The sequence below is a fragment of the Girardinichthys multiradiatus genome, chromosome X (assembly GCF_021462225.1).
Source record: "Girardinichthys multiradiatus isolate DD_20200921_A chromosome X, DD_fGirMul_XY1, whole genome shotgun sequence".
Classification (NCBI taxonomy): domain Eukaryota; kingdom Metazoa; phylum Chordata; class Actinopteri; order Cyprinodontiformes; family Goodeidae; genus Girardinichthys; species Girardinichthys multiradiatus.
In genome coordinates this window covers 34468152-34484578 of record NC_061817.1, presented here as the reverse complement: position 1 = coordinate 34484578, position 16427 = coordinate 34468152, and the positions used below count along the sequence as shown (strand labels likewise).

The following is a 16427-nucleotide window of genomic DNA, read 5'->3' as shown; positions in this document are numbered from 1 at the left end:
CTGGTTGGGATAGATATTTTCCCTTAATAAATGAAATTATCTTTAGACAGCTGCTTTTTATTATTTACTCAGGTTGTCTTTGGCCGATGTTTAAATTTTTCCGATGATTTGCAGCATTGAACTGTGACCGAAAACCAAACAAATAAGAAATCTGTAAAGGAGAAAATACCTTTTCACTGTGAATATTATAAGATCAGAGTAAAAAAGTAGAAGGTGGCTTTTATCTAACTTAACTACAAGGTCTTAAATCTGATTTAAAACATAAATATTTAAATAAAATACAAGTCAATCATTCTTCTAAGAGCACCTGATCTTCATCTGTTGAGAGACCTTTAATTTGCAAAGGTCAGTGTAGTTTTTCTTGGGTGGCGTCAGAGTTAACCCAGGGTAAAACTCCTCCTAAGGACTTTTCAAAAACGTACCCATATTTTTTTTATTCTAGGAATCTCTTTGACTGCAGCTAATATCAAATGCACTGGCTAACTTCAGAAAAATGTGAGAATATAACATCAGCACTGGCCTTAACCTCACTGTCTTCCTGTTTATTGTTGTTTATGTTTTTATATATGAACATTTAAAAAATCAGCAAATTGTGGTGTGCAGTTGTTTTTAGCCTCACTGAGTCAATACTTTACCTTTTTGTGCAATTACAGCTGCAGGCCTTTTGGGGTCTGTCTGCACCTGTTTGTACATCCAGAGACTGGACAGTTTAGCACATTCTCCTTTACAACTGAATTTAGGTATGTGCTTTGACTAGGCCATACAAACACATGCTCTAAATCCTCCCATTGTAGCTCTGCCTTTATGTTTAGAGTTATTGCCCTGGTGGAAGCCCCAAACTAAAGTATTTTGCAGCCTCAGAAAGGTTTTCTTTCAGATTGTCCTGTATTTAGTGCCATTCATCTTTCCATCAACTCCGACCATGGAGGTTTCTCCACAGTTATGTGCTACTGAGTGATGGTCACGTTATTCCTATAAAACACATTGACGTTTGTAATTGAAATTTGACAAAATGTGGAAAAGTTAAAGGTTTATGAAAGCTTTAACAACTCTAGCAGAGATCAGCATCTAGACTGTATCTAGACAAGTTTCAGTGTCCAAAAAAAGTTTTTTTTACCCTTTTTTAATCTATGATATTTTGTTTTTGTGTTTATTTAATCCTTTATGTATTGCTGTTGAACATAAAGTATTATTATGTCATTTTTAGTTTTGTTTAAACCCAGTTGTGCAGCACTTTAGTTTCATTTGTGTTTGTCTATGAAATACCTCACAGACAAAACTAACATTAACATGCAGGAATTTAATCCACACAATTTATCGCTTTCAAGTGGAAAATTTCAACCTTTTTCTTTGTGTGCATCTGCTTTCTGTGCTGCCTGAGGTGAGCTATGGGACAACCAAAGAAACGATGATAAACTGATGTTATTATTAAAGTTATTCTATGATTTGCAGTCCATTTCGGTTCTGAATGTTCCTGTTGTTGTTTCTGTGTTGACTGCACTGACCGTTTGCTTTATGTCTGGGATGCCGATGCGAAACACCATCATGGCAATGTGGGCGTCTTCAGATGGCACTGAGTTGGCAGTGCGCTCCTTCAACCTCCTCTGTTGCTGCTGCTGATTGGATCCTTGTTGGTGCGTGGGTCCGGGATTGGCTGAATAAGGATTGGCGGTGTGTGCCGGGTTTCCTGGCCTCATCTGTCGATCTCCAGTGGGTCGTCCGGCCAGTTTGCCGGACTGTCTGTGTCCCTCACCTCTGCCAATCCGAGGCATGCCTCCTCGCCTGACCTCCACCATCTCCTCATCATCCTCATCCCCCTCCAGCTCACCGTTCTCCTCCTCGACATCCTCGTCGCGCTCATCCTCTTCCATTTCCTCCTCTTCCTCTTCCTCCTCCTCCTCCTCGTCTTCTGCCCCAGGATAGAGATGTCTGCTGTTTCCCAGCATCCTTTGTTGCTCCTCGTCGCTGGACAGGGGGCTGAATGGCATCGTCATGGCGACAAAGAAGGCGGTTCCAGTGGCCACACCATCATTCCCAGATAGACACTGAGGGGGGGAAAGAAAGAGAGTAAAGTTTATTTGTGTGGCACTTTTCTCTGATGGAGGATTTGGAGACAAAGAAGATGGCTGAAAAGATTTAAAAACCAAGAAGAGTGAGAAATAAGGACCTGAGGGTACAAGGGATGAATTATTCTAATGACTTGGATGAGGAAATGTTTTGTATAGACCACAACCATGCATACGTAGTCCAGCAGTAAAGAGGCATGAACAACATGTGGCAGGTAGACAGACTTCACCATCGAGCTTCTCTGGAGTACAACTAACAGAGAGTCAGAGCCTCTAAAATCATCAAGAGCAGGCCAGCACCTTGTACCACAAAACCAGTTAACATTTACAGTCACTCTGTGCCTCGCCAGGCAGTGACCAATAATTTGATCAGTCACGTATTTTCAGGAGAATGTGTAAACTTAGAGAAAAAGTCACAATTTCATTCAAATTTATGTTCTACTAATAGATAGATAGATAAACTAATAGATACATAGATAAACTAATTTTTCCAGGTAGCATATTTTAAAACATGTAACAAATAGGACAAAACGTAAAATAAAAGGTGAACAGCTTGAACATCGTGAAGTGCCTTTGACACGCTTTTCCCACAAATGCATTGAAAGAAAACATCTTAACATTGAAGAAATAGGGCAGTAATATCAGGATTAAAGACGTGATAAAAAACAATGTGACACAAAATAAGCATATTTCATAGTAAGATTTTGCAAGTCCAAAGTCAGCCGGGAGCGACATCTAAGAGGAAGTCTCCGGTAATTTATTGTTGTTGCGCTAAAGTTGCGCTAAAAACAGCGTTAATATGGTGAAACGGTGCATTGCTGGTGGTGGCAGCAATTCTATGGCAGCAGCCGTTAGTCTGCACTACTTTCCTGAAGCAAAGAGGATCAGAGATGCCTGGATCAGAGCTGGAAAACCAAGGAGGAACAGATGGGCTGGTCCCACCAAGCACAGCCAGTTGTGATCGGAGCACTTTTCAGCAAACTGCTTCGAACAAGAAAACCTCTGAGATCGCAAGAGAAATAATGTCAGAGGTCTGGATATCTGACAGACGAAGAAGAATGTTGAAGCAGAGTCGATAGCCACGCTGTTCAGAACATCTGATGTGAAAAGATCGTCAAAGAAAAGGTTGTTGCTGCTGTTGCTAAACAGATCAGGGCTCAGCAGGTAAGAACACTTCCTTGTTGCAAAAGTGCATTTGGATATCAACAGTTATTGTTAATAATTAAAATCCAAAATTATTATTATTACAATAAGATAAATTACACACACATACATTTAAATAAATTTTTCAAATATAAGTTTTAAAAAATGACACCCCATGTAGTGTCTTCAGATCTTGAATCATCCCTTGTGTCTGCTGCTGTTGCTCCAAGCTGCTAAGCTTCTCCTCCGATTGTTTCACTCTGCGCCGTATATATACTGAATTTACACTGTATCTGCTCCGGTCCGGTCCAGTGCACTGCAAAGCCCACGAACCGGACAAATGCAGATAAATGCGGTAGCAAGTCCAAAACAACTCATTCTGTGGAAGTTAAACCAGTTAAACTGCTTCATTTTTTGTTTTATTCATCCAGATATTTTCATGTGTTTTGTTCTACAATGGGTGAGTTCACACTTTGCAGCGAAGCTATATTTGTTGCTTAATTTGTTGCTTTTAATGCTTAATTGTTCAATTTATAACACCTTAACACCCTAACCCTAACCCAGTAACTGATCTAATTGATCTATTGTTAACAACGGCTAATATATACACGAGTACATATGATTATACGTGTGTATTTATTAATATAGCGAGATCTAATCCGTCTTTAGTGAATTATTTTTGAAAATCCAGATGTTGTGTTCGTTCTGTTTCCTGGTGGTGTGGTGTGGTATGATTCATGCATATTGACTTAGATGGTTGTCGGCACGCCGCAGCACTTGTGCTCTGCCATCTGACTCTCCCGACCCTGCTTCGTCTCTCTGATAGTGACTGAAATATATCTAAAGAAATATCAGATTCTCTGCTGCTGTCTGTGTTGCTGGCCATTGTAGCAGCAGTCAGTTTACTTGCAGGGGTTCCCCTTTGACGTCATAAAAGAGCAACAAAATTACAAAGGAGTAGTCTGGAAATGTTCATTTCAGCAGTGTGAATTTACTTTTTGAAATATTTTATCAATGTTTCCTATCCCCAAAATTTTATTGGATTTATCATAAAAATTAGATGGCATTTAAGCCTACTTTCCAACGACTTAAAACTACTTTACAGGTCAGTTTTTCCTTTCTGATAACTGGTATTAGGTTGCAGGGTATTAATGGCTGACTTGTTTCTATATGAATGGAGTGAATGTTAGAAATGAACACTAACTAAACAGGAAAAAACTAACAGATACTTCCACTTTGTTCACATTTAACAATTTCACGTGAATTTTTCAATATAAACTTCGTTTGGCATTTTTGCCAGTTAGACATTACCAAATGAAAATACGAATGGGTCCAACGTAAATGCTTTTATGAGCTTTTGGTTTTAAAATGATTAATGTATCTCTGTCTGGTAGGTGTTTTACTTATGTTTGATATCAAAGAAATATGGTTTAATAAGTTGGAGGTTCTAAAAGGGGTTAATAGCTCTTCTTAAGTGGAAAACATGAGATTAAAGTTAGTATCTGATTCGAACCATCCTATTCAACGGTTCAGTGTGTTAAATAGCTGGTTACCCAGCGGACGAAACGGAGCTACAAATCATATGCCAACTTCAGCTTGGACAGGGCAATAAAACCCGTTAGCTAACATTAATTAGCTAAAATGTAACTTTGGCAAAAGTTAGAAAAGAAAAGTTAGCATTTACATTTATACAATTTGCAGATTGTAATTAAAGAATATAAAAGAGAACTCCGACATGAAAATCAATTTAAACCATTGTTGATCTACCTACTTTCGATCAGCTGACACTGGCGCATTGGTTAGGACCGTTTAAATAACAACGGTGGGAGGTTGACTTCAGCTGGTTCAGAGTTGGTACGGTCCACTTTAGGGGGGTCTAAACTCCTAATATATGAGTTTTCACTTAGTGTAAATATACGACCACATGTATGGGATATTAACGGCTCTTCTAAACCCCAGTCTGGTATTTTTACCTCATTTGGGGGGGTCGAAGACTTTAAAAGGGGTAGTTAACCCCCCCCCCCCTTTAATAACCTGCAACATGGATACGACCAACCCGAGAATGAGTTTAGCTGTTGAATCTGTGTAAAAACGTTTGAGCTATCCTTTATTTTTTTTATATGTATCATCCAATAAACCAGCAACATTTTCAATTGGTCTTGCTAAATAATTTGCCAGTTTTTTACAAAACATTTTGTTTTTATTCAGCTCTTTACAGTGACTTGCAAAATTATGCATAACCGTTGCATTTTTCAACATTTTGTCCCATTATAACGATGAACATCAGGGTATCTTATTGGGGTTTTATACGATAGAACAACACAAACTAGCACATGACTGAGAAGTGGAAAGAACAGGATAAATGATTTTCAATTTGTTTACAAGAATGAATCTGAAAATTGTGTGTATTTCAATTAGGGATGTTCGATGTATCATTATTTTCGGTCATGTTGGTCATTTTTGAACAGATCTGTTTAATCCATCATCCGAACATGGAAACAGTATGGCACAACTAACCTACAAAGACATGGCTGACTTCACAAATCAAAATTTTGTGGAAGATGAAAGTCGTTTTTTAAAGAACTCTTCTTTCTAGGAATCTGGCCGAATTTATTAGTTCTCGAAACCTCTGACAACCCAGGGTTCAGACTAGGAAGCAGTGTCGTAGTTTAACACTCCTCTCTGCAGCTTCTGTACTGCTACCCACCCATTACCCTATTGAGACAGTGTCTTGCCCACGGCCAAAATTGAATAGATTAAAAAATAATCTAAAAGGAGGATATCATGAAAATCTCAAAAAAATAAACACAACTCAGACTAAAAGAAAAAGAAAACAATTAAATGTGGCTTACTGAGCATAGTATATCTCTCTTCAAAGACTTTGCTAGTTAATGACTTGATTTGTATCAATCAGATTGATTTATTTTGCCTCACAGAAACCTGGCTGCAGCAAGAGGATTATGTTACTATAAATGAGTCAACTCCTACTAATTATTAAAATTTTCACATTCCTCGAAATACTGGGCGAGGCCATTTTTCAGTCCAATTTATTGATTAGTCCCAACCCAATTAATAACTCTTTTGAATATTTAATCCTTAATTTTCCTCATCCAAATTGCAAAGCACTAAAACCACTTCTGTTTGTTGTTTTGTACCATCCACCAGGCCCTTACTCTCAATTTTTAGATCAGTTTTCAGACCTTTTATCTGATTTAGTGTTAAGTACAGATAAGGTTATTATAGTGGGGGATTTTAACATCCATGTTGACACTGCTGGAGGTTTCTTCCTGTTAAAAAGGAGTTTTTCCTTTCCACTGTCGCTACATGCATGCTCAGTATGAGGGATTGCTGCAAAGTCAACGCCAGTGACTGTCCACTGTCTCTACATGCTCATCCAGGAGGAGCGACTGCTACAAATCTCTGACTCGATGCAATCTGCTGAGTTTCCTTAGATAGAAAAACTTTTTATCCAATTTGAATAAATAACTGAATCTAACCGCACTGTTCAGTGGTTTAGATTTAATTTGAATGTATGTACCTGACTTTGTGAAGTGCCTTGAGACAACATGTGTTGTGAATTGGCGCTATATAAATAGACTGAATTGAAAACCGAATTGTATTGACACTGAAAGTGATAGCCTAAATATAGCCTTTAATGCTATCTTAGACTCAATTGGCTTTGCTCAAAACATTAACAAACCTACCCACCTTTGTCTTCATTCTCTGGACCTTGTGCTGACATATGGCATTGAGTGTAAAGACATAACAATATTTTCTCATAACCCTGTCCTGTCTGACCATTTCTTAATAAACTTTGAGTTTAATTTAACCGAGTACTCCACACCTGAAAGAAAATTTCATTATAGTAGATCATTATCAGACAATGCTGTAACAACCTTTTGTTATGATTCTGGCCCGTCTGCTCTCATTCATACAATCAACTCATCTGCTTCACCTGTCTGCTGCTGCGCTGCAGCGCAATTACCGTCATGCCACACACCTGTGGAGCTGCAGTTATATACAGCCCTCTGACAGGCAAACGGTGCCAGAAATTACGAAAACATTTTGTGAGTAGTTATCCAGCGGTCCTTCCTGCCTGATCTTATTCTTTGACCTTGCCTTGCCTCATGGACTTTGCCTTCCTGCCTACCCCTTGTCGGACTGTTTGGATCCTGGTTCATGGCTGTTTTCCGCATCCGGTTCATGCCTCAGCCTGCCTCTTGTCTGACGTCTCTAGCCCTAGAACTCGACCCTATTTCTGTCCACGGATTTCCACCCCAGCCTAGCCACTGGTTTATTCAGCCTGAGCCTGCATGGCTCTCAAGTCTGCCTGGAATAATTGTCAAGAGGACAACCTCAGCTCTCTGTGTTCCTGCCACAGCTTCAGCTGATTCCAGCAATCTGACGTCTGACTGTTGGATTCTTCCCCATAAACTGTCTGAATCACTTTCTCTTCTGGATTCTGAACCTCATTCCCAGACTGAGAAAGTTAGCGGCTTTATCTAACTCTTCAAGTTATGAGTTTTATTCAGTCCCTAACTCGCCTCTCTGTTCTTAGTGGTTCGTGGAAGCTGACTGTTGGTTACCTGAGTGCTGATCCTGCCTTAATTAATAAACCTTTTAACCTTGTTACATTGTGTCTGGCTGAAATTTGGGTCCTCTAGTCCCTGGTTGTAATACCGTTTTATAGAATCTGTTCCACTTTCAATTTCCTCACAGAAACACAGTGGAGGGCAATAATTTTGTTTCTTCTCCTTCACAAATTGATTCTCTTGTTCATAGTGTTACTTCATCATTGCCTGGTGCATTAGACAATGCAGCCCCCTTGAAAAGGAAGGTAATTATTCACAGGAGGCTGGCTCCCTGGTTTAATTCGGAGCTGCGTACTTTAAAGCACAATGTTAGAAAATGGAGCTCTACAAACCCAGAGGATTACTACTTAATCTGGAAAAATAGCCTACTTTTGTATAAAAAGACACTTTGCCAAGCCAGAACAGCTCATTTCTCATCAATAGAAGAGAACAAGAATAATCCTAGGTTTCTCTTTAGTACCGTTGCTAACCTTACACAGAGTCATAGCTCTGTTGGGCCATCCATTCCCTTAGCTCTCAGCAATCATGACTTTATGGGATTTTTCTTAAATAAAATTGATTCTATTAAAAGTAAAATCACTGACATTCTCTTGAAGACGATTAATTCATCCTCAGCAAGTGAGACAACATTGGAAATAACTGCAGAACCTGATTTGTGCTTGGACTGTTTTGATCCTGTGAAGCTTCCTGAGTTATCAGAAATATTAGCTTCATCTAAACCTTCAACTTGTATGTTAGACCCAATCCCAACCAAATTATTTAAGGAAGTGTTTCCTCTGATTACCAGCCCCATTTTAGATATGATTAATCTATCCTTAGTAAATGGATATGTACCACAAGCTTTTAAGGTAGCTGTAATTAAACCTTCGGTTGATCAAGATGACTTGAAAAATTACAGACCTATATCCAATCTTCCGTTCTAATCTAAACGTCTTGAGAAAGTACTTGCTAATCAAATGTGTGAGCATTTACACAGCTATGACCTGTTTGAAGAGTTTCAGTCAGGCTTCAGAGCTCATCATAGCACTGAAACAACTCAGCTGAAAGTCACTAATGATATTCTTATGGCCTCAGATAATGGACTTGTGTCTGTTCTGGTTCTGTTAGATCTCAGTGCTGCATTTGATCCAGTCGACCATAATATTCTCTTAAAAAGGCTGGAATAAGCTGTAGGGATCAGGGGAACAGCACAAGGCTGGTTTAAATCTTATTTGTCTGAAAGATTCCAGTTTGTTCATGTAAATGATAAATCATCTTTAAACTCCACGGTTAATTGTGGAGTACCACAGAGTTCAGTACTTGGGCCAATTCTCTTTACTATATATATGCTTCCAATAGGTGAAATTATCAGGCAGCATAGGATACATTTTCACTGTTACGCTGATGATACTCAGCTTTACTTATCCATAAATCCTGATGAGCCCAACCAGTTAGATAGACTACAAGCATGTCTTGAAGACATAAAAACTTGGATGACTTTAAATTTTCTGCTTCTAAATTCAGACAAGACAGAAGTTGTCGTCTTTGGACCGGAGTCTTTAAAAAAGAAACTGCTTAGTCAATCACTTAACCTGGATGGCATTAAGATGACCTCCGGTATAAAGTAAAAAACCTTGGTGTTATTTTTGACCAGGACATGTCTTTTAAATCCCATATTAAACAGGTTTCTAGGATTTCCTTCTTTCACCTTTGGATAATTTGCCAAAATTAGAAATATCCTATCCAGGAGTGACGCTGAAAATCTAGTCCATGCATTTGTTACTTCAAGGCTGGACTATTGTAATTCGTTACTATCAGGATGTCCACAAAATGCAGTTAAAAGCCTTCAGCTGATTCAAAATGCTGCAGCAAGAGTTCTGATGAAAATTTAAAAGAGAGATCATATTTCTCATTTTTTTAGCTTCCCTTCATTGGCTCCCTGTTAAATCCAAAATAGAATTTAAAATTCTCCTTCTCACATATAAAGCCCTTAATGATCTAGCTCCATCATACATCAGAGATCTGATTGTTCCATATGTTCCTAACAGAGCACTTCGTTCTCAGACTGCAGGTTTACTGGTGGTTCCTACAGTCTCTAGAAGTAGAATGGGAGGCAGATCCTTTAGTTATCAGGCTCCTCTCCTGTGGAACCAGCTCCCAGTTTTAGTCCGTGAGGCAGACACCCTGTCTACCTTTAAGGCTAGGCTTAAAACTTTCCTTTTTGATAAAGCTTATAGTTAGAGGGGCTTAGGTTATCCTGAGCTATCTGTGTAGTTATGCTGCTATAGGCTTAGGCTGCTGGAGGACATAATGACCACTTTCACTCTCTCCGCTACATTCTCATACTACTCCCCAATGTTGCATTATTTGCTGTTATTTCAGCTTCTAACTTTATGTTCTTTATCTTTTCTCTTCCTAGAAGCTACATCTGGCCTGACTCTATGTCTACCTGTGACACCTTTCTGGAGAGGGGCATCGTCCAAGCTTCTGCTGGCAACAACTTAATGCTCACCCTCTATCGATGATCCACTTGACCTTGTCTTTCAGTGTTTAACCCTGTCTCTCTCCTAGACATCTAGGTGATGAAATCTGGCCCAGAGTTTATCTGTTTTTTCTTCCTAGATGAAACGACTAAAGGAGCTACATCCATTAACATTTACTTTTCCTTCCCATAGAAAGTAGTCCTGGACCAGTGCTTCTTTGTTCTCTTTGTGTCTCTGCTCTGTTCTCTCTAACCCCCAGTCGGTCGTGGCAGATGGCCGCTCACACTGAGCCTGGTTCTGGTTCTGCTGGAGGTTTCTTCCTGTTAAAAGGGAGTTTTCCTCTCCACTGTCACTACATGCATGCTCAGTATGAGGGATTGCTGCTAGGTCACTGACTCGATGCAATCTGCTGGGTTTCCTTGGATAGAAAAACTTTTTATCCAATTTGAATAAATAACTGAATCTGACTGCACTGTTCAATGGTTGGGATTAATTGGAATGTATTACCTGACTTGAAATCTGTATAATCCGATTGAATTGACTTAGCCCATTTTAAAGTTACCCACCTTTACACAATGCAACAGGAAACAAAACTCTAATTATTTTTTAACTCTGCCTTCTTCCCTCCCTGTTGGATGGAGTAAGGGGGAGTCAGGTATAGCCTAAACCGGCTCAGTTATGGTTGAGGTGCAAACACACCCTCCATTTCTGCTACCTGTGCAAGCCCTTCTCTTTTCCAATGGTCATAATCAGTCTGACAGAGAGAGGTATTCCGATCCTTGTGGTTTTTAGTATAACAATGGCCACCAGTGTGCTTTATATGGACACACTTTATCAGTGTATTATTTTTACTTAGTACCCCTACACATAGCCCATTCTAAAATGGCCAATCTCTAACATTCAGTAGTTTAATCTAACCTCCCCAACAACCCCACCATTCCAGACCCTTTGTCAAGTGCCTTGAGGCGACATGTGTTGTAGTAGATATGTTGGGAAATGGGAAACACACCAAGTGTGAAAAGTGCTTCACTCATATGAGGCAAAAGTGTTACTTTTTGGCCTACATGGAAAATGCTTTGCATGGTGGAAAACTAGCACTGTATCTCACCCTAGACACCATCTCCACTGTGAAACATAGCAGGGCTAGTATGATGCTGTGGGGTTGCTTTTCTTTAGCATGGACAGGGAGAATATTGAAAATCCTGCATAACTTTTCTTCCACTTCACATTTATGCACTGCTTTGTGTTGTTCAGTCACATAAAATCTCAATAAAAAATACACTGAAGTTTGTGATTGTATGGGATAAACAAATGTTGTGTCTACAAATAAACAACTTGACACAATTTGCTCCCATTTCTTTAGTCGCATCTATAAACAAATCCAAGATAACAGTTTAAAAGACAGTAAAAATGATGTGACATACAGCAGATGATCAACTGAAGGATGCTGAATCACTTCAGTCTTCCATCAGGCCTGTGGAGGTGTCTTTCTTATGTGTTGAATTAAATGTTTTTCTTCTGCTTTAGACAGTTCTTCTGTGGTCCTCCACTTGTTTTTTTTCTAATTTTTAAACACAAACAGGACAATATATTGTCATCGTCACAGAAAACAAAACTGGATGGAAAATTAAAGAGGAAGCAGCTAAGACTTGAAAAGATCTTCAGAAAGCCTGGAGATCTACTGATCTAGACAACCATCAGACCAGAAATCCTGCTCTCCATGTGAACAGACTTCTCTTTGAGACGAGCAGCTCTGCCAACCCTCTTCACATAACACATTATTCACACCTTATGTATAAATGAACCTTTTTGTACTGGTAATTCAAGGTCCCTTTGCCAGACATGCCGAATCCCTTCCTTCGCTGAGAAAAAAGATCCTTGAGACCTTTTTTCTAAACACAATTCTGCTTAAAAGAGGTTTTCCTTCTGTAGAGTTCAGTCCTTGTGTCTGACCATGACAATACATGATTTTTCACACTTTCATGTTTCAAAACAACTCTGATTCTGCCCATGATTCACTCATAAATGCTCACCGAAAGCCCATTTTAATATCAAATCTCCTTATTACTCTTCGTTTGAGTTACTTCTCACCCCCAGCTGAATGTTTAAATAAGAAACCATCATTTCTAGTCTGGCTTTGTTCAATTATGTCTCAGTTCCAGATCAGTGATGAGACATTTTTACATCTGCATGTAAAATCTAAAGCTGCAAAGTGGTTTGTAATTATAGTTACTTGAATAAATTTGTGTAATTACATCAAATTAGAGGCTTCCTTGTTTATCTTTTTTTTTTTTTTTGCTGCAGATTTTTCTGACATCTCTTGTTGCTGATTGGTCAGTCCTCCAGCTAGGATTGAGGCTGTTTGTTATTCAGCTGTTCAGTTCCGTGAGGAGCAGCAAATCCTGAAACGGTGCTCAGAGCCAACGAGGGGCCTTCGGGGAGAGATCTGTAATCTCGCTCACGCTGAAGTGGCTTTTTGGCTCTTTGAGTTGTGGATGTAGCCGGCAGGAGTGGATGACTTTTAAAGCGAGAGCCGTTATATCTACGCTGCACACCTGCAGAGAAAATTCACTTTCTTTTGAGAAGAGATGTCAACTGCATATTAGGGATACTTCAAATATTTCTGGTCATCATTACATCATTTCAGTGCCCCAAAACTGCAAGATAAAACATTTAATCTACATTAATTTATTTAATTATTTTGAGCTATCCTACATTTCAACCATCTGATCCCAACTGTTCCCCCCAGATGACAAGAAACAGCTGGAACACCAGTGTCACTGTCTGCAGTGAAGCCAGTTTTCCATCACCATGGACTCAGAGGGTGTCAGCCATGACAGAAACTCCTGATCCAAAACAGACATGATCAAGCTCAACTGAAATTTGCAGCTGCCCAAAAGTACAAGACAAATGACTGCTGGAGAACGATTTAATGATTAGACGAAACAGAGACTGAGCTGCATTGTTAGTGAGAACATAAAAATGAAGAAGGATGGATACTTCCAAGTTCTCTGACTTAAACTCAACACAAAGTGGTTATGGAATGGATAAAGCAGATTAACATTAAAGGCCTCATCTCATCACTGTGCTCATGTTTGGTGGATTTTGATCTGATAATGAGCTGTAGACACTAGGTAAACACTAGCCCAAAGTGAAGATTGAGCTGACTGAGCAACCGACAACTGCATGATCCAGACTAATAAGTTGTGTCATTTGTAGTAATTTTCTTTTTTTTTAGCAGTAAGACAAGATGAGCGTTTTGTGAGTATTAAGGAGAGAAATTCTCTGTGGCGGTTTCATGTTTTGGGACTTCATTATTATTTTAATTGATACATTTTTTTACCAATGTATTCTAATGTAAATAAACAGCATTGGGTCTGCCAGAGAAGACATCAGCCTTGTTGCAACATTAGGGAAAATGCTTAAAAGCCATCTCATTGCCAAGAAACCAACCAATTTAAAACAATCCTTCCTTTCATGCCAAGAAGATATGTCAAATATACAGCCAGAATTGTGCTAGAAAATTGTTGTTAGTACAAAAACATGCAGTCTAGGTGCACAGTTTCCAAAAATGATAATGTTCAGAATAAAAGTATAACCCTGTATACTTTTTTCTCAGACAAAGCAATTCTTTTCTACAGAAAAATGAAGGAAACGAGCAGAGGACAGATGACAAGACGTTAGTAAGTAAAGTGGGGAGGAGGAGAAGAATAGGCAGCATCTGGAGAGGTGACAGCATGCTCTGGAGAAAAAACGAATGACAGTCAATAATGCATAAGAATAGTATGAATGAGAGGGAGGTGTTTGGAACCTTAAGGCTTTGAGATGTTTGACTTAAAGGTGCGAGAGTTCAAGCAGGTGCAATCAAACATCTAAAAACAATGGGCACGAGAGAGTAAAAGCCAGAACAAGTCAACTATGAAGAAATAATTAATGGAGATGCATCAGTAACAGTTTTTTGAAAATCATCTTGTTGGAGCTGAAACCCTATTTTCTGTCAAACTTTGTGACCTTTGGTGTTTTTCACAAAATTAAAATTAAATTTTTTCGACAAGCTGTTGATTAGAAAGTAATCAATTACTGGACTAAAATCGGCAAAAACCACAAAATTTTGTAAGAAACCCTTGAACAATACTCAATGCAAAACTGTTTTTCAAGCCCACTTTAAAAATTACAAAACAAGGTCTGGATCCTTGAAAACAAAAAGGGGAAAAATACTTTTCCACATCACTGTGCTTGTGTTAACTAATTCTCTGCAAATGTAAGAAATAATTTGAGCATTCAGTATATTATGTGCATAAAATGCACAAAAAGAAGCACCTCAAGGACAGGAATGAAGTAAACCTAATCATAAATGAGTGTTCATTTTGCTCTATGTTTATAAAGAATGGCCAACCATTACAGTACAAGGCATCAGGAAAGGTTAAAGAGCCTCCCTGTTATGTGAAGTAAAATGAATAAGGCACTCGAGTTTCAAGCTGTTTCTAAGGAATACCAGAGGAATGAAAGAACACTTTCATTTCATTCCTCTGGTATTCCTTAAAAACAGCTGCACGGTGGCACAGTTGGTAGCACTGTTGCCTTGCAGCAAGAAGGTCCTGGGTTCGATTCCTGGCCTGGGTCTTTCTGCATGGAGTTTGCATGTTCTCCCCGTGCATGTGTGGGTTCTCACCGGGTACTCCGGCTTCCTCCCACAGTCCAAAGACATGCCTGTTAGGTTAATTGGTCACTCTAAAATTGCCCTTAGGTGTGCGTGGTTGTTTGTGTGTTGCCCAGCGATGGACTGGCGACCTGTCCAGGGTGTACCCCGCCTCTCGCCTATAGACTGCTGGAGATAGGCACCAGCTCCCCTGCAACCCACTATGGAATAAGTGGTAGAAAATGACTGACTGACTGAAAGAACACTCAATAAAAATCAAAGCAACCCTGGAAAACATAACAGGGGAGCAGAGACCAAACTGTTTGAGAAATTAAATGAATGAAAGAGAGGAGAGCAGACAGAGCAAACTGGAGAGGGAGAAAGCCTGGAGGTTTCTGCAGACCTGTCAGAAATCTTACCAACTGAAGAACAATGCATACAGACAAGATGATAACAATGTGAAGGAGCCATTGCTTTGCATAGTGCTGAGTAATCAGAGATAGGCAGAGTGTTTGGAGGAAGCAGCAAGGTGTGAGATTCAGAAGGTTAGCAGGTAGACACAGCCAGCACTTAGAGCAAAGCAGAAACGTGTCAGTCCTGAACTTGAAGGACAAATACAATGACTGCACATTTAAAACAACTAACAGGATTTTTGACCATAATGACTGTAACTATTGTTATGGAAATTTTTAGTGCCTTGCTTTCTTTGCTCCTTGATACTCTTCAGGAACTGACAAAAGTATTAGAACCCCTCAGTGTTGTTCCATTCTTCTTTTATTTAGTCTTAGAGTAATGGTTTCTCAGCCTTCTGCTTGCAGCTGTGTGAGATGATATGTATGCCACACTGTTAAGATTATGTCTAGGACAACAGGTTTCACCTCGTCTCCCTGGGTCTCATGAGAGTTACCTTGAAAACTGTTGTAGCTTATAAAGAGAACCTTTGCATTGTATAGGCAGAACAATTTAGCAGCACTACTGAGCGCATCTCCAATGCTGTAAAAAATCCTTCTCTCTTGCAAGATTATAATAAAGCCGATTCTGAGTGACAATCATCGGTCTCTGTCTTGGTAAAAACAAATTTTTCTACTATACTATTGTTCTGTAATACCACACCTCACCAGGGCGGTTTGGCCATTATTTCCTGATAATCAGGTGGACCCCCAACTTGGTAATTTCCATTAAAATTGGCACTTATTAACAGTTATTCAAAGGTAACCAAACCCATTGTTGCTCAACATCATCTGTGCCTGCTTATCCTTGCAGGGTCACATGGTGTGGTGGTGTTACACCCTGGACCCTATCCAGGGTGGGACATCGCAGAGCAACACAGACACACAGTACAAACAACCATGCACTCACACACTCACACTAAGGGCAATTAAGAGAGACCACTTAACCTCACACTGCAAATTCCATGCGGAAAGAGCCCAAATGGGACCTTCTTGCTGTAAGTGCTAACAAATGCTCCACCATGCATTCCCTAGTAAAATTCTGCTAAATTGTAATAATTCATTTAACTGCAAGA

General features: G+C 39.4%; 1 protein-coding gene across 4 annotated transcripts in view; it reads right to left on the bottom strand.

Annotated features, from left to right (window-relative positions):
- Nucleotides 1-16427, bottom strand: part of LOC124863095 (SH3 and multiple ankyrin repeat domains protein 1-like) — a 117270-nt gene that overhangs the window by 81343 nt on the left and 19500 nt on the right. For 3 of the 4 annotated variants that reach the window (XM_047357336.1, XM_047357339.1, XM_047357338.1), the window contains exons 1-2: nucleotides 4981-5150; nucleotides 1506-2045 (exon numbers count right to left, since the gene is read on the bottom strand). In XM_047357336.1, coding sequence (XP_047213292.1) covers nucleotides 1506-1994 — 489 coding nt within the window. In that variant the 5' untranslated portion in view covers nucleotides 1995-2045; nucleotides 4981-5150. Of the gene's footprint in view, nucleotides 1-1505; nucleotides 2046-4980; nucleotides 5151-16427 lie in introns of those variants that run through there. The other variant, XM_047357337.1, reaches the window with a different exon arrangement.